This window comes from Monodon monoceros, unplaced genomic scaffold (genome assembly GCF_005190385.1).
Source record: "Monodon monoceros isolate NGI ecotype Baffin Bay Population unplaced genomic scaffold, NGI_Narwhal_1 Super_Scaffold_15, whole genome shotgun sequence".
NCBI lineage: Eukaryota > Metazoa > Chordata > Mammalia > Artiodactyla > Monodontidae > Monodon > Monodon monoceros.
In genome coordinates this window covers 37,402,675-37,428,148 of record NW_021703771.1, presented here as the reverse complement: position 1 = coordinate 37,428,148, position 25,474 = coordinate 37,402,675, and the positions used below count along the sequence as shown (strand labels likewise).

The following is a 25,474-nucleotide window of genomic DNA, read 5'->3' as shown; positions in this document are numbered from 1 at the left end:
TATTCCATAAATCAATTTGTAGACACAGCTTAGCTTGAAGCCTTTCTGAGACTGAAACAGGGTATGCTTCTTCCCATCCCACCCCCTAGAAGTAGGTTTATTTTATCTGATTATGAAAGCAAGCTAATAAAAGGAGAGAAAATATAGTACATTATATACTAAGCAATTATACATTTAAGCAATTCAGAAAAGTTGAAGAAAAAATTTTAATTAAAAACATCTAGAATCTTACCACTTACAGATTATCATTATTTTCAATATTTTGCTGTTTCAGACTTTTTTCTCAGCATATATGAACACATAGATTGACCTCATTTTTGTTTTAAAAATACCTATCATGTTGTTCTGTTTTGTACCCAGCTTTTCTTTTTCGTTTCCTTAAGAATATGTTATAGACATCTTTGTATAGCAGTAAGTGAGGATGTCTTTTGGCCATTTGGTCATTACCACCTCCTACTTCTCTCAATTTCTAATTTTTAAGTTGAGAATTTTATTATAATTATAATATATAATTATATAAAATTAATATATATTATATATTTATATATAATTATATTATGTACAATTATATTAATATATAATTATAATTTTATTATATAATAATTACAACACCTTTTGTAAGGGTATGCATCACTTTAGTTTTTCAGTTTACAAAAAATCACTGAATTTTAGTTACCCTTGCCAAAAGATAAAGAAGGAAGCAATTACATATTCCCTTGCAGTTGGTAAAATTTGTCCTGTAAATTAACCATTTAAGAAATTCATTCCAAAGATCAGTTATATTGGATCTGTAATTGTGCTAAGGTTCAGACAGATCTGAATACTACCTATTCCTTATCTTTGATGAGAGGGTAGTGATTAAAATGGGAGAGGTAACAGAGATTGTTTGCTTGAGAATAGCAATTTGATGTCCACTTCCTTTCCTATGCAACCTCCTCTCTGGTAGCCAAAAACGAGGTGGCACGAGAAACCAGCTCATAACACTGACGTTGTGAATGGTTATGACTTCTGGCTCACTGAAATCTAAGGTGTTACTTAGAAGACTGGGAGATAGTGTATGACATTGCTGTATCGTTAAACACGACACAAATCAAAGAAAAAAGCATATTTGCATTTGCATGTACAGGTAAGCAATTCTGCTATTCTCACAACCTCCAGAAATGCAGAAATGAAGAAACATATCTCCTATTTGATTACTCTCTAGGCAGGTAAACTAAACTTTATAATAGTGTTGGTGACCAGTCATATAATCTGAAATAATGTTTCAGGATGCAACAAGTCAGTGTTACAGAGACCTCTGATTTTGGTTAAAATAATCTTTTCATGTGTTCTGTTGTTGAATTAAAACCCACTTTTTCTAGTAGAAAGTGTTTGCTTGTCCCCCTGGGCTTGGAACAGAAGTCTTGGTCTTTCTCTGGAGCACCAAAAAGTCTGGGACGGGGACTCTTAGTCTCAGACAGTCTGGCAGTTGAGCTCTAGATTCTCTTCTGGCTGACGTTATCCTTGCTACCGTTTTAGGTTGCTTGAACAAATCATTCCTCAGTAATCTGAGGGAAGGGAGGAGCTCATTAAGCAAGTGCTTTCTTTTTTTTTTTTTAATTTATCTTTTGGCTACATTGGGTTTTTGTTGCTGTACGTGGACTTTTCTCTAGTTGCGGCAAGCAGGGGCTACTCTTCATTGCAGTGCGCGGGCCTCTCTCATTGCAGTGGCTTCTCTTATTGAGGAGCATGGGCTCTAGGTGCGCAGGCTTCATTAGTTGCAGCACACAGGCCCAGTAGTTGTGGCACGTGGGCCCTAGAGTATGCGGGCTTCAGTAGTTGTGGCGTGCAGGCTCAGTAGTTGTGGCTCACAGGTTCTAGAGCGCAGGCTCAATAGTTGTGGCGCACGGGCTTAGTTGCTCCGCGGCATGTGGGATTTTCCTGGACCAGCGCTCAAACCCGTGTCCCCTGCATTGGCAGGTGGATTCTTAACCACTGAGCCACCAGGGAAGTCCCAGTAGGTGCCTTCTTGTATTTAAGTACAGTAGTTATCTAAACAGGTGAATGCCTGTGGTAGTAAACCATGTGATGAAAAAAAAAGATGAGATCATTAAATGGTCTTGTTAACATATGTATGGGCTGTTAGCCCTGTGGTCTTCCTAGAAATATTTGCAATTTTAAAGGAGGATAATACTTAAACACATCTCTTTTTGGTATAATTTTAAAAGTAAACACTTCAGGCAGTGGAAAGATATTTAAGTGTGTGCTGGATAAGTCACTTTTGCCTGGGACATATTCAACTCCCCTAGGCTAGACTGCTTTTTATACTCTCTTGCCTTCCTGGACTTGTTAACCTAAGGAAGTCCAAAGCTTTTTCCTTGATGGTTGCTGTTGGCAGTGGAGGTGTATTCTGCTTAAGCAAGGATGGCCGTTTGGAAGTACAGGTCATTTATAAATTATAAACTTGTAAGTACAGATCTACATATATTTGCTAATTGCATTAACAGAAAAAGAATTGGAGAATAAAAAGGTTTTGTTGCTTCGTCCTGGTCTGGAATTTCAGGGAAATAAAGGAACACTCTGTTTATCCAAAACCAGATCCATTGTTAAAATTAGTGTCGGACTTTCTTTTTGTAAATCCCTCTTCACTTTACCAGTGCTGGTCTCAGACCTCAAACTGTTTCAAAACCATAACATTTCTTAGTGACTGATTGATCTGTATTATGTGTCCAACCATCAGAGGGATCTTGGGATGTTGCTTGTGTAAACTGTAATCCAATCTGATGCTGTGCATTTAGTTACAGTCTTTCATAGACCTATTGGCAATACTCTATCCTCCTGGATTTGGGAATAGAGCTTATCTGATACCTTCAGGGGGGAAAAAATCCATTCATTTTTCTCTCTTTCCCCACTTAAATAACTCAACACATCTGGTAACACTGTAGGATCATTGTCCTCGCAGTTCCTCTGCAGCTCATATTGCTACAATATTTCTTAAGTATTTGGTTACCTAAAGGGCAATGCGATTAAAAAAAAAAAAAAGACTTTGTATAGGTCTTACAAATTAACCCATCTGCAGAGCTAGAAAAAAATAATCCCTTTAATCAGCAAAATTTCCATATCGGCAGCCTTGTGTGTGTTGTGCAGGATGCATGTAAATATAAATTTGGAGATAAATGCTTATGTGTTAAAATTTTAAAGCATATCTTTCTAAAAATTCATGTCATTTGCCTCTAAGAAAATGTTTATTAAATCCAAGGTACCTGAGATTGAAGTATCTTGTTGTTTGGGTCTGTATCCTTTGGCTTAATAATGTCTTCAATTACAAGAATGATAAAAGCTGAAACAAAATCCTTTAATTCAGTCAAAACTGAGCTAAATTTTAGGAAGCAAAGAGTGGAAATCTGATACAGGACTGCATAACATAGGAAGCTAAGTATATAAGATACTAAGACTTCTTAAGAAGCAGGTAGAGTTGCCTTGAGGAATTCTTGTTTGAAATGGCTGCACTGAACATTATAATAAATACCACTGTTTTATCCTCTTGAATTAAGATGGTTTATGCAAACAACTCTAAATTGTACAGTAGTTCCAAAGAGACCATTTACTATTTTCTGCTTGTTTTACATTCTGGAACAAGTTCAAAGCTTTTGATTTTGTTTGATTTTTTTTAATAGCCTGGGCCTTGAAAATAATACAGGTTTGATGATACAATTTCAGTATTACAGTTCTGTAAAAATTTTCAGTGTTTATGGTACATTTGACCCAGGGGCCCTACACCAAATATATCCACAGTGCATTTTTAGTACAACAGAATGAACACGTTAGAAAGGTTGCTTTTCTCTCTGTATTACGTATGAAAATTAGCATTGTGATGCCTCCCAGAATGGGGATATTGAAAAAGTATCCACCTGACAGAAATAAACATTCAGCAAATAAATAGGGTTAAGATTTCATTAGTTATCTGAGGGACTTCCCTGGTAGCACAGTGGTTAAGAATCCGCCTGCCATTGCAGGGCACACGAGTTCGATCCCTGGTCCGGGAAGATCCCGTGGAGTAATTAAGCCCATGTGCCACAACTACTGAGCCTGCACCCTAGAGCCCGCGTGCCACAACTACTGAAGCCCGCGCACCTAGAGCCCGTGCAACACAACAAGAGAAGCCACCACAATGAGAAGACCACGCACCACAACAAAGAGTAGCCCCCTTTAGCTGCAACTAGAGAAAGCCCACGCGCGGCAACGGAGACCCAACGCGGCCAAAAATAAATTAATTTTTTAAAAAATTTCATTAGTTATCTGAAATTTAAGCTTATGTTCAATATGGCTATTACTGGATTTTCACATATATTAAATGCTATGCTTACAAGATTTTTTTTTTTTTTGCTTGAATTATGACCGGAAATATTGGATCACAGCTCTAATATCCAGGTGGGCAATGCCATTTGCCAGGATCTTTGCACATAACCCCATTTTTTTTTTTCTATCAAGCAGAATACTGCCTTGCTACTAAGCCTTGTGAAGCATTCTGAGGTAAAAATAGGGATACATTTTTTTAATTGTTTCTTTTGATTTTTTTCTTGTTTTTTAGGTTGTGGAACTTTTAGCAAGTGCTCTTATGGATTTGGTACAAGGAGTATACCATGAAAATTCTACTTCAGCAAAGGTAAAGATTTGGTAGTCATTATAAAATGTTAGGTTAAAAACCCTCGTGGCAAAAGTAGAATTGACAAGCAAAAACATCATTCTTGTTTTGTGTTTAAATTGTTCGTGACATTTTTTTAGATTAGTGTTTTGGCTACAAATTCATGGTCATATGCTTTGCACATAGCAGATTTAGCCAATTAAAACAACCTCTTATCCTCTGTTGGATTCAAAGTCTGTTCAATCTGCAGCAGCCCAAAAGACACCAGGATGCTTCTGGCTGGCAGGTAGCACTGTCAAAAAGGCAGGCAGGCTGGAGAAGCAGCTCATGCTGAGGTGGCTGGATCCAGCCTTTCCTCAGAAGAAGGGGCTTTCCATGTCCCAAAAGAGTGGACATGGTCCCAAGAAGGTGACTGTTGGGGGCATGAGGGAGGAATGTCTTCTATATCCAAGAACCAGAATTTACTGCATTATTAAATTCTCTGTGATAAGACGTAAGATGATTGCACAGTTGGATTATTTTGATTAATTTTATAGATCTAGAATTAAGGATTTTTGACTCATTTAGCAGGACATCTCAAAAAGGGTTACGTTTTATTTCCTTAAAATGCAGTTATTTCATTTCAGCAGGATATTGAATGTGAAGCAATTGCTTCATTGACCACCACCATCAGTTAACATGTTATAAAATATTATAAGGGACTCCTATATAAGTGTTTCATTATTCTAACTTCTTCAGCTTCTGCATTAGCAAGATTTCACTCACTGCAAATTAGAAAAAAATATGCATGTATGCACATCTTAAGCTTTTTGACATTTCCATGTGAAAAAAGAAAGAAATTTTACTGGAAGTGAAACCTAGGGCATGAGCAACTTGGATATGAAATTTAAAATTTAAAAGTATAACCCAGGGATTCTGGATGGTTCAGAGAGTGGTTAGTGAAATATGAAGAATTACACCTTGAACATCTGCTATCATTTGGTTCAGGGAACCATAGTTCCTGGCAGGCATATCGAACTTCACCTAAGCAGCATAGTACTGTGTGGGGACCTGGCAGGGTATATGACCACAGTAGACCCCCTTTCCTGTGTTTTTCAAAAACATACCATAGGGCTTCCCTGGTGGCACAGTGGTTGAGAGTCCGCCTGCCGATGCAGGGGACACGGGTTCGTGCCCCGGTCCGGGAAGATCCCACATGCCGCGGAGCGGCTGGGCCCGTGAGCCATGGCCGCTGAGCCTGCGCGTCCGGAGCCTGTGCTCCGCAACGGGAGAGGCCACAACAGTGAGAGGCCCACGTACCGCAAAAAACAAACAAAACAAAACAAAACAAAAACATACCATAGTTCTCTACCATGGCTGAAGGTTAATAGGAGATTGTAAAATGGAGGACTCCTGGTCTAGTTCCACTTATAAAAAGACCCCTTGTATATAGTATGATGAAGACGATGGTGGGTAAGCAAATAACACTGTGGTAAGTAATTCACCTGTTTCTTCCTTAAAGTCTTCACAGTAATCCTGCTAGCAGAGACTGCTGCTCTCCCCATTTTACATCTGTGAAAACTGAGGCTTAGAAAAGATTAATGTGCCCATAGTCATACAACTTGTTAGTTGAGATTGAACCTCAGACCTCAGGCTCTTAACCTCCCATTCACTGCCTCTGTAACCTAAATGAAGCCTGATTTGCTAGCATGCCTCTGCCATACCTGAGATCCTACCATATCTGATGATTACAGTGACCTCTTCTGGCAGCTGAAGCATTGTTTCCCCCCGGGATATTTCTAAGGTGTTCAGTTTAGTTCCACATAAGATATTAATGTTTTATAGTTAAATATCTGTTGAGTTTTAAGTGAAAGTGTTATTGTTGATTTTAAGGTTCTTGACTTACTCTTATCATTTGTCCACTATAATTACTCCAGTTTATTAATAATTTTGTGAACATTTGTTAAGTACTTTTTATATTTCAAGCAGACCTACTAGCAACAACAATAAAAATGCTTAGCACTTCACAGTTTGCTTATACTTTCTACATAATCACCTATGAAAAGGGTGACATTTGTTGGTACCCATTTTATAGAGGAAAAGCCTAAAATTCAGAGATGACAAATGCCAAGAAAGCAGTGTCTGGAAATTGTTAATGCATGTTTGACAGTGACATGATCTGAACCCAGGTTTTTTGACTCCAAGTCCTATATAATCTCTTTCTTCCTGGGAAAGAGAAGAGAGGCAGCAGCAAAGTCTTTGAAGGACTGTTGATCATACATGAACCATCACTTAGCAAGCACCAGTTGCTGACTTTGATTATCTAATTTAAGTTTTACTCAAAAGACTCTAGCAGTGCTTTGTCATCTGCCCTCTTTCCCCACCACCTTCCCAAACACAGTCCTTTCAAACACTTGAGAACTTTTTTAAGCAGTTACATTTCTGAATATAGCCAAACCATTTAAAGAGCTGTTCTTTTTTTATAACGGAAACAAAAATGCATAGTTGAACTGAAGCAGTGGGAGTGCTTCCTTGATGCCTTCATTTGCTCTTTAGGTCCAATTTAGGTTAACCACATTTCCCTTCCTAACCAGAAAAATTCTGAGCTTTTTTTTTCCCCTTCTGCGTGTGCTTGCCATTACAGTGGCTGTTCAGAATCTGGTTTTTCTAACTTGGCCCAGGAATCATTTCAGAGACAGAGAGAGCACTGCCCCCCACATGGAGTGCCTTCAAGGTTTTCATGTTCTGACAAGATTGGGAAGCAGCCACAAGTGGAGGTCATGTGGGAAGTGAGTTGCACAACCTCCGTAGCCTGGGGCCAATTCAGTACACAAAAGAATTGCTTTGTGATTTAAAATAAGCTGCAAACGATTTCATCTCTCCAGGGATATGAGGATACAATAGTGGTCTGTTTTCTGTATGGCTACATACTACAGTGATGGAGAAGCTGGGTAGTATAAAAATAGCTTTCTGTGGAGTAGTATCTCTGTGACTAGGGTAGATGCATTAAAGCAAATGGAGGGGAATCGTAACTGAATATGTTAGGAATCACCTTCTCTAGAAGTTTGTAGAGTAATTACCTAATCCTCCTTAAAACTATGAAAATGTATGTGACTTATGTTAGTAATACTTAACAGATTGTACGTAAATTGAGATTCAGTGTTATTTAGGAAATTCATCCTTGTTCTGTCCATTGAAAAATAACATTTTTATTTTTGCATTTGCTAGTTTGCGAACCATTTCTTCCTTGAAATAAAAATTAGCCATTGTGCTTTCTTTAGTGTTTATATCTCCCTTCACTTTACTTGCTTTTTCTTTTTTTGTTAGCTAATTGAAGAAAGAAGCACATCAGGTAGAAAAAATGCACTTTAAATGGTCCTTTGCCATCCTAAGAGTTCCCTAGTCATCGTATTCATATTACTGTGCACGCTAAATATTTTACATTTTAGCAAAATTTGCTTTGAATCCATAGGCCATTATATCTAAAATCTTTTTTTTTTTTTTTTTTTTTTTTTTTTGCTGTACGCGGGCCTCTCACTGTTGTGGCCTCTCCTGTTGCGGAGCACAGGCTCCAGACGCGCAGGCCCAGCGACCATGGCTCACGGGCCCAGCGCTCCACGGCATGTGGGATCTTCCCGGACCGGGGCACGAACCCGCGTCCCCTGCATCGGCAGGCGGACTCTCAACCACTGCGCCACCAGGGAAGCCCTATCTAAAATCTTTTTAACACAATTATCTTATTATTATAACTTGTTTTCTAATTAGAAAAATAAATACATGTTCATTAAATAAAAATTGAAAGTACAGAAAAGGTCAAGAGGAAAATAAAAATTATTTTATATAAGCCATCCCCCAGAAATGAATCATGATTACATTCTAGTGTATTTCCTTCTAGAGTTCATTCTATATTTCTCCCATTTTTGAGTTATTATTGTACATATAATTTTTCATCCTGATTTACTCTCCAGGATAGTCATTTTTGTTATTAAAAGTCTTCAAAAATATTTAATGGCTGTTTAATATTTCTTCATACTACTGTACTATAATTTACTGAACCAGTCCACAGTTTTTGGACACTTGTGGTTTTTTTTTTTTTAACTAATTTAAACAATATTGTGATGAACATTTTAGTGTACATAACTTTGCTCTATTTCATACTATTTGCTAAAAAAAAAAATCTGAAAGTGAGATCCTTGAATTAAAAAAGTAAGAATATTTTCAATATATCCCTATGCAGAAAAGGACTACTGTCCTTAGAAAAACTGCTTGTAAGTTTGGCCTTGGATTTTAGGGATGTTTCCACCATTCTCTAACTGATAAGGGCAGTTCACTGTACCTAAATTGTCTCTGCAAACAATGTTATTTATACTGATCACCTGCTTTCCTTCTGGGAGTCTGGAATTTTGGTACATCCTAGGCAGTGGTTGCCTACATCACCAATTCCAACAAAAACTCTGAAAACTGAGTCTCCAGTGAATATCCCTGCTAGACAGCATTTCACATATGTTCTCATACATGTTAATTCTTGGAGGAATTAATCACATCCTGTGTGACTCCACTGGTAGAGGAAGGATTCTTAGAAGCTTACACCTGGTTTCCTCCAGACTTCATCTCTGCACCTTTTTCCTTTGCTGGTTTTACTTTGTATCCTTTTGCTGTAATAAACTACACCTGTGAGTTCAACTATATGCTAAGTCCTGTGTATCCTCCTCACAAACCATCAAACCTGGGGGTGATCTTGGGGATCCCAACACACTCTTTTTCTGATTTTTTATTGTTTATTTCCCATCCACTCCTGCTCCCTCCTTAGGAATCTAATCAAGGTCCTCTGTAAGGCATGTGTCTTCAACCCATGTTGGTGTTGAGATGGATAACAGCAGACTTCTTCCCTATTTTCAGAGGTTCTGCTCATGTTAGCTTGGTCCCAGTCTCAGGAAAGTGAGAGGGTTTTAAAGAGAATCCAGTTGTCTTGGAAAAGAACTGATTTTAACAGAGTCACTGAAATTGTAAAGATCCGTTTTATTTTTTTCTAAACACATTATATTTCCAGTAGATTATTCTCTTATGAGGAATATCATCGCTTTTGTGGGGCAAGATAACTTCTATCCACTTATTTGTTTTATCTTTTTCTTTTTTTAAAGATTTTTTTGATGTGGACCATTTTTTTTTATTATAAATTTATTTATTTATTTATTTATTGGTTATTTATGGCTGCATTGGGTCTTCATTGCTGTGCGCGGGATTTCTCTAGTTGCAGCGAGCAGAGGCTACTCTTCATTGCGGTGTGCGGGCTTCTCATTGTGGTGGCTTTTCGTTGCGGAGCACAGGCTCTAGGCGCATGGGCTCAGTAGTTGTGGCACACGGGCTTTGTTGCTCCACGGCATGTGGGATCTTCCTGGACCAGGGATTGAACCCATGTCCCCTGCATTGGCAGGGGGATTCTTAACCACTGCACCACCAAGGAAGTCCCTAAGTGGACCATTTTTAAAGTCTTTATTGAATTTGTTACAATATTGCTTCTGTCTTATGTTTTGGTTTTTTGGCCGTGAGGCACATATGATCATAGCTTCCTGACCAGGGATTGAACCTGCACCCCCTGCACTGGAAGGCGAAGTCTTAACCACTGGACATCCACGGGAAGTTTATCTTTATGTTTATCTTTTTTTTTTTTGGCTCTCATGCAGCTTTCAAGTAAAACAAAAATAAGATAATTCAGTCCACTAGGAAGTTATGGATTATGTCCTATCTGCAAAGCCCTATGCCACCACCTAAAATATAATAAAAAATGAGCAAGCTGAGTTTTTCCCATTGAGAAATATAACAGGAGGGACTTGTGAACAAAAATTACATCTGGCTGGGAAAATCAGAAAAGATATTATGGAGAATGTGATATTTGAGACAGACATTTAAGGATAGGAAGGATGTCTACTGATGGCATCCTTGAGGAGAAGGATGGCATTTCAAGCAGAAGAAACAGCATGATCAAAAGTAGGGAAGCATACGTAAGATCAGGGCTTTCTCCATGTTAGAATAAAGGAATAGTGAGAAGACTGGAAAAGTAGGTTTTGTCATATGCAAGAAGACTCATAATGCTGGAATGTAGAGCTAATATCCTTTTTAGTAATTGAGATAAGAGAGAGAATGAAGGTTTTTAAACACAGTAATTACACGATCATATTAACCTTCGGGGAAGTTATTCAGCGTGGCTTACAGGAGATTGGAGGGAAATGAGAACAGTTAGAAAGCCAAAATAATGATGAAGGTCAGAGGTGCTCTTCTCCCACTTCGATGTTGTTGGCCCCTTCTTGATATTCATATCTCTACATCGGTATCATCTTCTCAGAGAGATGACCCACCCCCAATCTAAAGTAGCCACCCTACTTAATTCTCTTTATCTTAATCACAATAGCCACCATCTGATGTTTTTCTTATTGTTTACTTTCAGTCTCCTCCTACAAGCATATAAACTCCATGGGAGGAAGGATTTTGTTTACCATAGTAATCCCAATATCAGCACGGTGCCTAGCACATTAGTAGTAGCCCAAAAATATTTGTTAAATTAATGATATAGAAAGGCCTAGAGTGCTTGGAATGGAAGATTTTTCTCATTTTTCTGACAGCTTTATTGATGTAAGTCAGCTGCAGATATTTAAAGTACACTATCTGATATGTTTTGATATATGTGTGCACCAGTAAAGCTATCATCACAATCAAGATAATAAATATATACATCACTTCTTGCTGCAAAAGCAGTGGATCCCCCAAACTCAGTGTTCGTTAGCTGTAATATAAGTCCACTGAAGGCATAGCATCCGTCTGAGCCCATTGCATTGCCCCTGCAGGATTTGGGGTAAAGGGTAACCAACACAAATATGCTAATGCACACGATTCTTCCCATGCCATAAATAATAAAGTCCTTTATCTCTGAACCAGGAGTCTTATGTCTTCTGTTAGCATCCACAAAACAGCAAAACAGTAACAGACTAACTCACTAGGTTGTATGTATGTAGGATAAAAGCAAATCCCAGATCCAACAACTAGACCCTCCAGTATAATGTTGAAGTGGTGAGAATGGACATCCTTGCTTTCCTCCTGATGCTAGGAAGAAAACATTCAATATTTGACCACTATTAAGTATGATGTTAGCTGCAGGTTTTGGTTTTGGTTTTGGTGTTGACAGAGGCTCCTGATTAGTGAATATGTTCCCTTATATTCTTAATTTCCTGAGGGTTTTTTACCAGAAATTAATGTTAGGTTTTGACCATTTTTATTTCTGGAGCTACTGAGGTGATCATATATATATATATATATATATATATGTATATAATTTTTTTTTAGTTCTCTTTTGAGATTTTCTTTTTTAGTCTGTTAATATGGTGACTTAATTGATTGATTTTCAAATGTTAAATCAGCCTTGCATTCCTGGAATAAACCTCACTTGATCATGATGCAGTCACCCTTTTCTATATTGTTGGATTTGATACTCTAAAATTTTGTTAATGTTTACATTTTTATTCGTGAGGAATAAGGTGTGTTATTTTCAGTTCTTTGTAATGTCTTTGTCTTTTGTCAATATCAAGATAATGCTGGCCTCAAAATGAATTGGGAAGTATTTCCTCTTTGATTTTTTTGAAAGATTTTGTGTAGAATTAGTACTGTTTCTTCCTTACATATTTGATAGAATTCACTAATGAAACCATCTGGATCTTTCTTTATGGGAAAGTTTTTTTGTTTTTTTTTTTCCTACTACAAATTCAGTTGCTGAAAATATCATACTATTTAGGTTATGTATTTCTGCGTGAGTAGATTTTGGTAGTTTGTTCGCTGCAATGAAACACTATTTAAGTTGTCAAATTTATTGGCCTAAAGTTGTTCATAATATTCCCATATTATCCTTTTAATATCTGTAGAATTTGCAGTAATGTCACTTCTCTCATTTCTGATACTGGTAATTTTTATCTTCTCTCTAATTTTCCTAGAGGCTTAACAATATTATTGATTTCAGAGCACCAGCTTTTGGTTTCATTGACTTTATTTGTTCTCCTTTCTTTTACATTGATTTTTCACTCTGATTTTTACAATCTCTTTTCTTTTGATTGCTTTGGTTTTATTTCCTCTTCTATTTTTATTCTTTTAAGCTGAAATCATGTATTTGAACTCTGATTTCTTTTCTAATATGGTATTTAGTGCAATGAATTTCCATCTAAGTGCTATTTTAGTGGCATCCCACAAATTTCCATTATGTTGTTTTTCATTTCCATTCAGTTCAAGCCACTTACTAATTTCTCTTTTCCTTAGACTCATGGATTATTTTACAGTTTGTTATTTAGTTTCCAAATATTTGGAGATTTTACAGATGTCTTTCTGTTATCGATTTATAATACCACTGTGACTAGGGAACATTTTTTTTTTTTTTTTTTTTTTTGCGGTATGCAGGCCTCTCACTGTTGTGGCCTCTCCCGTTGCGGAGCCCAGGCTCCAGACGCGCAGGCTCAGCGGCCATGGCTCATGGGTCTAGCTGCTCCTCAGCATGTGGGATCTTCCCGGACCGGGGCACGAACTCGTGTCCCCTGCATCAGCAGGCGGACTCTCAACCACTGCACCACCAGGGAAGCCCCGGGAACATTTTATATGGTTTGAATTATTTTAAATTTATTGAGAGTTGTTTTATGGCCCAGATATGAACTATCCTGGTAAATGTTTTATATTCACTTAAAAAGAATATGTAGATGACATGAAACTATACATAGAGAATCCTAAAGATGCCAACAGAAAACTACTAGAGCTAATCAATGAATTTGGTAAAGTAGCAGGATACAAAATTAATGCACGGAAATCTCTGGCATTCCTATACACTAATGAAGAAAAATCTAAAAGTGAAATTAAGAAAACACTCCCATTTGCCATTGCAACAAAAAGGATAAAATATGTAGGAATAAACCTACTTAAGGAGACAAAAGACCTGTATGCAGAAAATTATAAGACACTGATGAAAGAAATTAAAGATGATACAAATAGATGGAGAGATATACCATGTTCTTGGATTGGAAGAATCAACATTGTGAAAATGACTATACCACCCAAAGCAATCTACAGATTCAATGCAATCCCTTTCAAACTACCACTGGCATTTTTCACAGAACTAGAAAAAAATATTTCACAATTTGTATGGAAACACAAAAGACCCCAAATAGCCAAAGCAATCTTGAGGAAGAAAAACGGAGCTGGAGGAATCAGACTCCCTGACTTCAAACTATACTACAAAGCTACAGTAATCAAGACGGTATGGTACTGGCACAAAAACAGAAATATAGATCAATGGAACAGGACAGAAAGCCCAGAGATAAACCCACGCACATATGGTCACCTTATCTTTGATAAAGGAGGCAAGAATATACAGTAGAGAAAAGACAGCCTCTTCAATAAGTGGTGCTGGGAAAACTGGACAGCTACATGTAAAATAATGAAATCAGAACACTCCCTAACACCATACACAAAAATAAACTCAAAATGGATTAAAGACCTAAATGTAAGGGAAGATACTATACAACTCTTAGAGGAAAACATGGGGAGAACACTGTATGACATAAATCACAGCAAGATCCTTTTTGACCCACCTCCTAGAGAAATGGAAATAAAAGCAAAAATAAACAAATGGGACCTAATGAAACTTCAGAGCTTTTGCACAGCAAAGGAAACCATAAACAAGACGAAAAGACAGCCCTCAGAATGGGAGAAAATATTTGCAAATGAAGCAACTGACGAAGGATTAATCTCCAAAATTTACAAGCAGTTCATGCAGCTCAATATCAAAAAAACAAACAACCAATCCAAAAATGGGTAGAAGACCTAAATATACGTTTCTCCAAAGAAGATATACAGATTGTCAACAAACACATGAAAGAATGCTCAACATCATTAATGATTAGAGAAATGCAATTCAAAAGTACAATGAGATATCATCTCACACCAGTCAGAAGGGCCATCATCCAAAAATCTACAAACAGTAAATGCTGGAGAGGGTGTGGAGAAAAGGGAACCCTCTTGCACTGTTGGTGGGAATGTAAATTGATACAGCCACTATGGAGAACAGTATGGAGGTTCCTTAAAAAACTAAAAATAGAACTGCCATACGACCGAGCAATCCCACTACTGGGCATTATACTCTGAGAAAACCATAATTCAAAAAGAGTCATGTACCACAATGTTCATTGCAGCTCTGTTTACAATAGCCAGGACATGGAAGCAACCTAAGTGTCCATCAACAGATTAATGGGTAAAGAAGAAGTGCCACATACATACAATGGAATATTACTCAGCCATAAAAAGAAATGAAATTGAGCTATTTGTAGTGAGGTGGATGGACCTAGAGTCTGTCATACAGAGTGAAGTAAGTCAGAAAGAGAAAAACAAATACCTTATGCTAACACATATATATGGAATCTTAAAAAAAAAAAAAAAAGGTCATGAAGAACCTAGGGGCAAGACAGGAATAAAGACACAGACCTACTAGAGAATGGACTTGAGGATATGGGGAGAGGGAAGGGTAAGCTGGGACGAAGTGAGAGAGTGGCATGGACATATATACACTACCAAATGTAAAATAGATAGCTAGTGGGAAGCAGCCGCATAGCACAGGGAGATCAGCTCGGTGCTTTGTGACCACCTAGAGGGGTGGGATAAGGGAGGGTGGGAGGGAGGGAGACGCAAGAGGGTAGGGCTATGGGGATATATGTATCTGTATAACTGATTCACTTTTATATAAAGCAGAAACTAACACACCATTGTAAAGCAATTATACTCCAATAAAGATGTTAAAAAAAAGAATATGTATTCTGCTATTATTTCTTAGAGTGTTCTATAAATACCAATTAAGTCAATTTGATAGTATCATTAAAGTCTTTTATATTTGTTATTATTTTCATTCTGCTTATTCTGTCAGTTACTGAGAGAAAGGTGTTAAAGTCTCTGACTGTGACTGTGGATTTTTCTATTTCTTCCTGCAGTTCTATCAGTTTTTCCTTCATGTATCTTGAAGCTTTGCTTTAGGTACATTAACCTTTAGGATTAATATATTATTTTTAGGATCATTATGTTATCTTGACGATTCATCCCTTTATTGTTAACTGACCTTTGTAATCTCTGGTAATATTCTTTATATTTTTTTCAATATGTACTTAATCTGATATTAATATAACAACTCTATCCTTCTTTTGATTAAAATTATCATGGTATATATATATATTTCCATCCTTTTACTTTTTATATATTTATAATGGGCTTTTGTATGAAGAATTTTGCTCTTTTATCCAGTATGACAATCTCTACCTTTTAATTTGTGTATTTAGATCATTTACACCAGATGCATTTGTTAGTATGGTTCAGTTTAATCTATAATACCATCTTGTTATTTATTTATTTGTCTCATTTTTTCTTTCTTCCTTTTTCTTCTTTTTCTGCCTTCTCTTAGATTATTTTACATGATGCTATTTTTTCTCCTTTTTCAACTTATTAACTATAAATCTTTGATACATTTTTTTAGTGGTTGCTATTGAGTTTATAATATATATATCTTTAACTTATCACAGTCTACCTTCAAGTGATAGTATACCTTTACTTATAGTATAAGAACCTTACGAAAGTTTATTTCTGTTTCTTCCCTCTCAGGTTTTGTGTTATCATTGTCATACATTTTACTTCCGTATATATTAAAAATCCCACAATAAATTATTATTTTTGCTTTAAACATTCAATTATATTTTCAAGTGATTTCATTTTTTAAGTCTTTTATATTTACCCACATGGTTAATATCTTCAGTGCTTTTCATTTCTTTATGTTGATCCAAATTTCCTTGTGGTATTTTTTTCTTTCTTCCTAAAAGATTTCTTTTAACATTGCTTATAGTGCAGGCCTGCTGGTGATTAATTCTTTCAACTTTGGTGTGTCTGAAAAAGTCTTTATTTCAACCTTGCTTTTGAAAGGTATATTCACTGGATATAGAATTCAAGATTGATTATTGTTTTCTTTCAATGTTTTAAAGATATTGCTTCACGGTCTTTTCACTTACATTGTATCCAACAAGAAAGCTGCTGTTATTCTTATCTTTGTTCCTCTGTACATAGCATGTCTAAATTTCTCTGGCTGTTTTTCTGATTTTCTTTTTACCACTGGTTTTGAGCAATTGGATTATGATGCCTTAGTGTCATTTTTTTTCTTTCATGTTTCTTGTGCTTGTGATTCATTGAGCTTCTTGGATCTGTGACTTTATTGTTTTTATCAAATTTTGGAAAAATTTGGTCATTATTTCTTTAAATATTTTTTTGATCTTTCCTCCTTTCTCCTCTATCACAGGGACACCAGGCTGCTTGAAGTTATCGCAGAGCCCACTGTGCTGTAGTCTTTTTTTTTCCCATATTTTTCTCTCTGCATTTCATTTTGGATAATTTCTGTTGGTGTGCATTCAAGTTCACCAATTTATATCTTCCATGTTTCTACTTAACATACTCAATGTTTCTTCTAGCTCTCCTAGACCATATGGAATACAGTTATGAAAACTGTTTTAATATCCCTATCTACTAACTCTATCATCTGTGTCATTTCTAAGTAGATTTCAATTGACTGATTTTATTCCTCATTATGCATTGTATTTTCCTGCCCTTTTTCTTTTTTTTTGCATGCTTGGTTATTTTTGATTGGGTGCCAGACACTGTGAATTTTATTTTGTTGGATGCTATATATTTTTGTGTCTCTATAAATATTCTTGAGCTTTCTTCTGGAATGCAGTTAAATTACTGGAAACAGTTTGATCCTTTCAGGTCTTACCTTTAAGCTTTGTTACTCAGGACCAGAGTGGCATTTAGTCTAGGGCTAATTTTCCCCACTGCTAAGGCAAACCCTTCCAAGTACTTTACTGATACCCTGTGCATTATGAGTTTTCCCCCTCCATCTGGTGGGAACAGGAACTATTCCCAGCCCTGTGTGAGCTCTAGGGATTGTTCCCTCCATACGTTCTGAATGATTCTTTCCCCAGACTTTGGTAGTTTCTTTGCACCCATGCACTGGGAATACTCAGCTAAAGACTTTCAAGAGACCCTCTATACCCCTCCAGAGCTTTGTGCAGCTCTCTTTTCTTGAGTACTCTCCTGTGAACTCTGGCGCCTAACTCAAACCCCTTTGTGCTCTCTAAACATCCAGGTCCATCTCCTCAACTCAAGGAAACTATTAAGGCTCTAGTGCAACCTGGCATTTTCTCCAGACAGTAAGCTGGAACAATTGTAAGACTCATTTATTTCCTGTCTCTCAGAGATCACTGTCCTCTGTTGACTGATTTTAAATGACTTAAAAGCTCTTGTTTCATATATTTCGTGCAATATTTTAATTGTTTCAGGTGTGAGAAATCCTATTGCTCCATTTTGCTGGAAGCACCAGTCTTCATAATTTTATTTTTTAGTGTACATTACAATAACTTTTAAAAAAATAACAAGTATAAAATTTTCCGCCTATAAATTTCAGGGTGTTGGTACCCTAAAATACTTTAGTGTGTCTGTTGGGTACTTCATCCATGAAAATAAGATATCAACAATGGCTCCAATGTTTTTCACCTGGTTGACCAGAAAAATGATGGTAGATTTCACATAGAAGAGAGTAGGTTATAAAGAGAAGTGAATGAGTTTAGTTGATACCAGATTAATGTTGAGCTGCTGGCAGACTCTCTAGATGAAAGAGAGAGTCAAGAGCTCCAGAGAGGCAATGTGGGAAATTCGCTTTGTAAACTTATAGGTAAATGAGTTTTGGTAGAGAAAGAAACAAAAAAGTTTAGAAAAATAAATATAGAATGGAGAATACAAAGGAGGTAGGTATGGCAATCAGTACTACCAGGATGCACTGTAAGTGGATTTTGAATTTGACACTACTTCTTCCCAACTAAGACTGAAAGAGAAATATGTTGTGTTCTGAATTTATTATCTGATGACTAATGCTACAAATAATTTTTATATAGAAATTTTCTCCTAAACTTAAACAAATAGGGATATATGTGATGGACCCCTATGTAAGGGATATTGGCAAACATAATGAATAGTACCTTCAACATAAAATTGCAAACAGTGCATTCTACCAGCATCTACTCAGAAATCGGAGGATATGTAGTAATTCATATCTCAGTGAAGATATTTCTTGTGATGGAAAACTGGGAGAGTAAGATTCTGTCTCCTGATACTTTCACATAATAAAGAGATTGAATTTTGGAAATCTAGATAAAGTGTTTCTCATTGGATTCTGGTTGACTTGTTTGTTATCATGAATTCTGCATTTAGCCATAGTGTTGAATTAGGCCATTTTGATAAAGTGCTTATTAGTAAACTTGTATTGAATTGCTTCTCTATCTACAACAGCACACTGAGTACTACCAGAGCACTGAAAACAAAGCTACAACAAAAAACACAAACCTTCTCTCAGGGATCTGATGATACATATAGGTCAGAAGAAAAGCGTGCATGAAACCACTGGATAGCAGTTTACCCATGAGACCACATGTCAAATTATATGATACAGGCTAAATATTTAGGCGAACGTGCAACATTAAGAATAAATAGAAGTATTTCAGGGGAAGCTTCTTGGAGGAGCTAATTTTCTTTTAAGTTGAGTCTTAGAAGGTATAGTAGAATTAGGAGAAGTTGTTGAGGTTTGTTGGAATCAGAGCATTGTCTGGGAGGTCAGATTTGTTTATTCATTCATTTAACATATTCTTTGAGCATCTGCCGTGTGGCAGACATTAGTGGTATAAGAGCTCGATGAATAAGACATCTTTGTTCTCATGGAGCTTACATCCTAGTGGAGAGGCCAACTATAAACAATTAATCACATAAATAAATGAGCAAGAGAAATAACTGATACTGCACAACATAGAATTGAATAGGGAGAAGTGATAGTGAAGGATTAAGTGAGTTACTTTGGAGTGAATGTTCTTGAAAGTCCTGAGGAAATAACTTCTAAGCTGAGATCTGAGTAACAAAAAGCAGCAAGCAACTCAGGCAAGGTCCTGAGAGAGGAACCAGCTTAATGTATACAAAAAATAGAAGGCCCACTCAGCTGAAACATGGTAGATGAACAAGAGTGATTGGAGGTAAGGTTAGAAAGGCAGACAGGTATTATGACAATATATGTGACTCAATCATGAAGGTGCCTTGAACACAGGTTCAAATAAAACTGAGAAGAGAAACTTATAATTTTGTTTTAGGGTTACCTAGTTATTTTCTAGGTCTGCTCATTCAGCAGATGTTAATGAGTACCTATTATGCACTAGCAGCTGTGCTAGACAAATCTGGAGCATGTGTATTGAGAGCTGAGATAGAGACAAAGCTATAGTCAGATCTGGAGCAAAGGGCATTTGCTAGGGATGGGTGATCATTTTAAAAGGAATCAATGAATCAATGGATAGATCTTGAACATTTGTATTGGGGAGTTTGGATTTAAAATAGTAAGTAGAAGGAAAGTACCATAGAATCTTACACAAAGAGAAGATCTTTGATAAAGATTATTGTAGAAGCTGTGAATAGGGAAGCCAGAGGAATTAGAAGCAGAGGTATCAGCTGGAAGAGTGTTGAAATAACACAGGTGTGAAGCAACAGACAAGACAGTTAGCAGTGGAAACAAGCATAGGGCAAGGGCCCAGGAATTCCACAGGTATCCTATCTCTCAACTTTTAAAGTGATTTGCAATTTATGTCTCCTGTTTTATTACTCTCTTGCTATGTATTTTGTGGAATTGAGTCAACGTTCACCATCTTTTAACCTGTTCCTTACACATCACAGACTTTATTTTGGTGCTAAGAACTCTCTAAACAGCATTTTCCCATAAAATGCATTGCACAAAACTATGTTTTAAAAAGTAATAGACGAGCATGAACCAAGGTGGCGGAGTAGAAGGACGTGCTCTCACTCCCTCTTGTGAGAACACCAGAATCACAACTAGCTGCTGGACAATCATCGACAGGAAGACACTGGAACTCACCAAAAAAGATACCCCACATCCAAATACAAAGGAGAAGCCACAATGAAACAGTAGGAGGGGCACAATCACAGTAAAATCAAATCCCATAACTGCTGGGTGGGTGACTCACAGACTGGAGAACAATTATACCATAGAAGTCCACCCACTGGAGTGAAGGTTCTGAGCCCCACGTCAGGCTTCCCAACCTGGGGTCTGGCAATGGGAGGAGGAATTCCTAGAGAATCAGACTTTGAAGGCTATTGGGATTTGATTGCAGGACTTTGACAGGACTGGGGGAAACAGAGACTCCACTCTTGGAGGGCACACACAAAGTAGTGTGCACATCAGGACCCGGGGAAGTAGCACTGAACCCAGGGGAGACTGAACCAGACCTACCTGCTAGTGTTGGAGGGTCTCCTGCAGAGGCGGGGGTTGGCTGTGGCTCCCCATGGGGATAAGAACACTGGCAGCAGAAGTTCTGGGAAGTATTCCTTGGCATGCACCCTCCTAGAGTCTTCCATTAGCCCTACCAAAGAGCCCAGGTAGGCTCCAGTATTGGGTTGCTTCAGGCCAAACAACCAACAGGGAGGGAACCCAGCCCCACCCATCAGCAGTCAAGCGGATCAAAGTTTTACTGAGCTCTGCCCACCAGAGCAACACCCAGCTCTACCCACCACCAGTCCCTCCCATCAGGAAACCTGCACAAGCCTCTTAGATAGCCTCATCCATCAGAGGGCAGACAGCAGAAACAAGAAGAACTACAATCCTGTAGCCTGTGGAACAAAAACCACATTCACAGAAAGATAGACAAGATGAAAAGGCAGAGGGCTATGTACCAGGTGAAGGAACAAGATAAAACCCCAGAAAAACAATTAAATGAAGTGGAGATAGGCAACCTTCCAGAAAAAGAATTCAGAATAATGATAGTGAAGATGATCCAGGACCTTGGAAAAACAATGGAGGCAAAGATGGAGAAGATGCAAGAAGTGTTTAACAAAGACCTAGAAGAATTAAAGAACAAACAAACAGAGATGCACAATACAATAACTAAAATGAAAACTAAACTAGAAGGAATCAATAGCAGAATAACTGAGGCAGAAGAACGGATAACTGACCTGGAAGACAGAATGGTGGAATTCACTGCTGCAGAACAGAAGAAAGAAAAAAGAATGAAAAGAAATGAAGACAGCCTAAGAGACCTCTGGGACAACATTAAACGCAACAACATTCGCATTATAGGGGTCCCAGAAGGAGAAGAGACAGAGAGAGGACCTCAGAAAATATTTGCAGAGATTATAGTCAAAAACTTCCTTAACATGGGAAAGGAAATAGCCACCCAAGTCCAGGAAGCACAGCAAGTCCCATACAGGATAAACCCAAGGAGAAACACACCGAGACACATAGTAATCAAACTGGGAAAAATTAAAGACAAAGAAAAATTATTGAAAGCAGCAAGGGAAAAATGACAAATATCATACAAGGGAACTCTCATAAGGTCAACAGCTGATTTCTCAGCAGACACTCTACAAGCCAGAAGGGAGTGGCATGATAAAGTGATGAAAGGCAAGAATCTACAACCAAGATTACTCTACCCGGCAAGGATCTCATTCTGATTCAATGGAGAAATCAAAAGCTAAGAAGCAAAAGCTAAGAGAATTCAGCACCACCAAACCAGCTCTACAACCAATGCTAAAGGAACTTCTCTAAGTGGGAAACACAAGAGAAGAAAAGGACCTACAAAAACAAAACCAAAACAATTAAGAAAATGGTCATAGGAACATACATATCGATAATTACCTTAAACATGAATGGATTAAATGCTCCAACCAAAAGACACAGGCTTGCTGAATGGATACAAAAACAAGACCCATATATATGCTGTCTACAAGAGACCCACTTCAGACCTAGGGACACATACAGACTGAAAATGAGGGGATGGAAAACGATATTCCATGCATATCGAAATCAAAGAAAGCTTGAGCAGCAATACTCATATCAGATAAAATAGATTTTAAAATAAAGAATGTTACAAGAGACAAGGAAGGACACTACACAATCAAGGGATCAATCCAAGAAGAAGAAATAACAATTATAAATATATATGCACCCAACATAGGAGCACCTCAATACATAAGGCAACTGCTAACAGCTGTAAAAGAGGAAATCGACAGTAACGCAATAATAGTGAGGGACTTTAACACCTCACTTACACCAATGGACAGATCATCCAAAATGAAAATAAATAAGGAAACAGAAGCTTTAAATGACACAATAGACCATATAGATTTAATTGATATTTATAGGACATTCCATCCAAAAACAGCAGATTATACTTTCTTCTCAAATGTGCATGGAACATTCTCCAGGATAGATCACATCTTGGGTCACAAATCAAGCCTCAGTAAATTTAAGAAAATTGAAATCATACCAAGCATCTTTTCTGACCACAATGCTATGAGATTAGAAATGAATGAATTACAGGGAAAAAAACGTAAAAAACACAAACACATGGAGGCTAAACACTATGTTACTAAATAACCAAGAGATCACTGAAGAAATCAGAGGAAATCAAAAATTACCTAGAGACAAATGACAAGGAAAACGATGATCCAAAACCTATGGGATGCAGCAAAAGCAGTTCTAAGAAGGAAGTTTATAGCTATACAAGCCTACCTCAAGAAACAAGAAAAATCTGAAGTAAACAATCTAACATTACATCTAAAGGAACTAGAGAAAGAAGAACAAACAAAACCCAAAGTTCGCAGAAGGAAAGAAATCATAAAGATCAGAGCAGAAATAAATGAAATAGAAACAAAGAAAACAATAGCAAAGATCAATAAAACTAAAAGCTTGTTCTTTGAGAAGATAAACAAAGTTGATAAACCTTTAGCCAGACTCATCAAGAAAAAGAGGGAGAGGACTCAAGTCAATAAGATTAGAAATGAAAAAGGAGAAGTTACAACAGACACCACAGAAATACAAAGCATCCTAAGAGACTACTACAAGCTACTCTATGCCAATAAAATAGACAACCTGGAAGAAATGGACAAATTCTTAGAAAGGTATAACCTTCCAAGACTGAATCAGGAAGAAACAGAAAATATGAACAGACCAATCACAAGTAATGAAATTGAAACTGTGATTAAAAATCTTCCAACAAACAAAAGTCCAGGACCAGATGGCTTCACAGGTGAATTCTATCAAACATTTAGAGAAGAGCTAATACCCATCCTTCTCAAACTCTTACAAAAAATTGCAGAGGAAGGAACACTCCCAAACTCATTCTAGGAGGCCACCATCACCCTGATACCAAAACCAGACAAAAATACTACAAAAAAAGAAAATTACAGACCAATATCACTGATGAATATAGATGCAAAAATCCTCAAATACTGGCAAACAGAATCCAACAACACATTAAAAGGATCATACACCATGATCAAGTGGGATTTATCCCAGGGATGCAAGGATTCTTCAATATGCGTAAATCAATCAATGTGATACACCATATTAACAAATTGAAGAATAAAAACCATATGATCGTCTCAATAGATGCAGAAAAACCTTTTGACAAAATTCAACACCCATTTATGATAAAAACTCTCCAGAAAGTGGGCATAGAGGGAACCTACCTCAACATAATAAAGGCCGTATATGACAAACCCACAGCAAACATCATTCTCAATGGTGAAAAACTGAAAGCATTTCCTCTAAGATCAAGAACAAGACAAGGATGTCCACTCTCACCACTATTATTCAAAATAGTTTTGGAAGTCCTAGCCATGGCAATCAGAGAAGAAAAAGAAATAAAAGGAATACAAATTAGAAAAGAAGAAGTAAAACTGTCACTGTTTGCAGATGACATGATACTATACATAGAGAATCCTAAAAATGCCACCAGAAAACTATTTGAGCTAATCAATAAATTTGGTAAAGTTGCAGGATACAAAATTAATGCACAGAAATCTCTTGCATTCCTATACACTAATGAAGAAAAATCTGAAAGAGAAATTATGGAAACACTCCCGTTTACCACTGCAACAAAAAGAATAAAATACCTGGGAGTAAACCTACCTAGGGAGACAAAAGACCTGTATGCAGGAAACTATAAGACACTGATGAAAGAAATTAAAGATGATACCAACAGATGGGGAGATATACCATGTTCTTGGATTGAAAGAATCAATATTGTGAAAATGACTATACTACCCAAAGCAATCTACAGATTCAATGCAATCCCTATCAAATTACCAATGGCATTTTTTATGGAACTAGAACAAGAAATCTTACAATTTGTATGGAGACACAAAAGCCCCCGAATAGCCAAAGCAGTCTTGAGGGAAAAAAACAGAGCTGGAGGAATCAGACTCTCTGACTTCAGACTATACTACAGAGCTACAGTAATCAAGACAATATGGTACTGGCACAAAAACGGAAACATAGATCAATGGAACAAGATAGAAAGCCCAGAGGTAAACCCACGCACCTTTGGTCAACTAATGTATGACAAAGGAGGCAAGGATATACAATGGAGAAAAGACAGTCTCTTCAGTAAGTGGTGCTGGGAAAACTGGACAGCTACATGTAAAATAATGAAATTAGAACACTCCCTAACACCATACACAAAAACTCAAAATGGATTAGAGACCTAAATATAAGACTGGACACTATAAAACTCTTAGAGGAAAACATAGGAAGAACACTCTTTGACATAAATCACAGCAAGATCTTTTTTGATCCACCTCCTAGAGAAATGCAAATAAAAACAAAAATAAACAAATGAGACCTAATGAAACTTCAAAGCTTTTGCACAGCAAAGGAAACCATAAACAAGACGAAAAGACAGCTTTCAGAATGGGAGAAAATATTTGCAAACGAAT

At 37.1% G+C, this 25,474-nt stretch overlaps 1 protein-coding gene across 3 annotated transcripts in view; it reads left to right on the top strand.

Moving 5' to 3' along the window:
• PDSS2 (decaprenyl diphosphate synthase subunit 2) overlaps nucleotides 1-25,474 on the top strand; it is a 261,592-nt gene that overhangs the window by 164,526 nt on the left and 71,592 nt on the right. For all 3 annotated transcript variants that reach the window (XM_029223452.1, XM_029223451.1, XM_029223453.1), the window contains one exon: nucleotides 4,571-4,645. In XM_029223452.1, coding sequence (XP_029079285.1) covers nucleotides 4,571-4,645 — 75 coding nt within the window. The remainder of the gene's footprint in view (nucleotides 1-4,570; nucleotides 4,646-25,474) is intronic.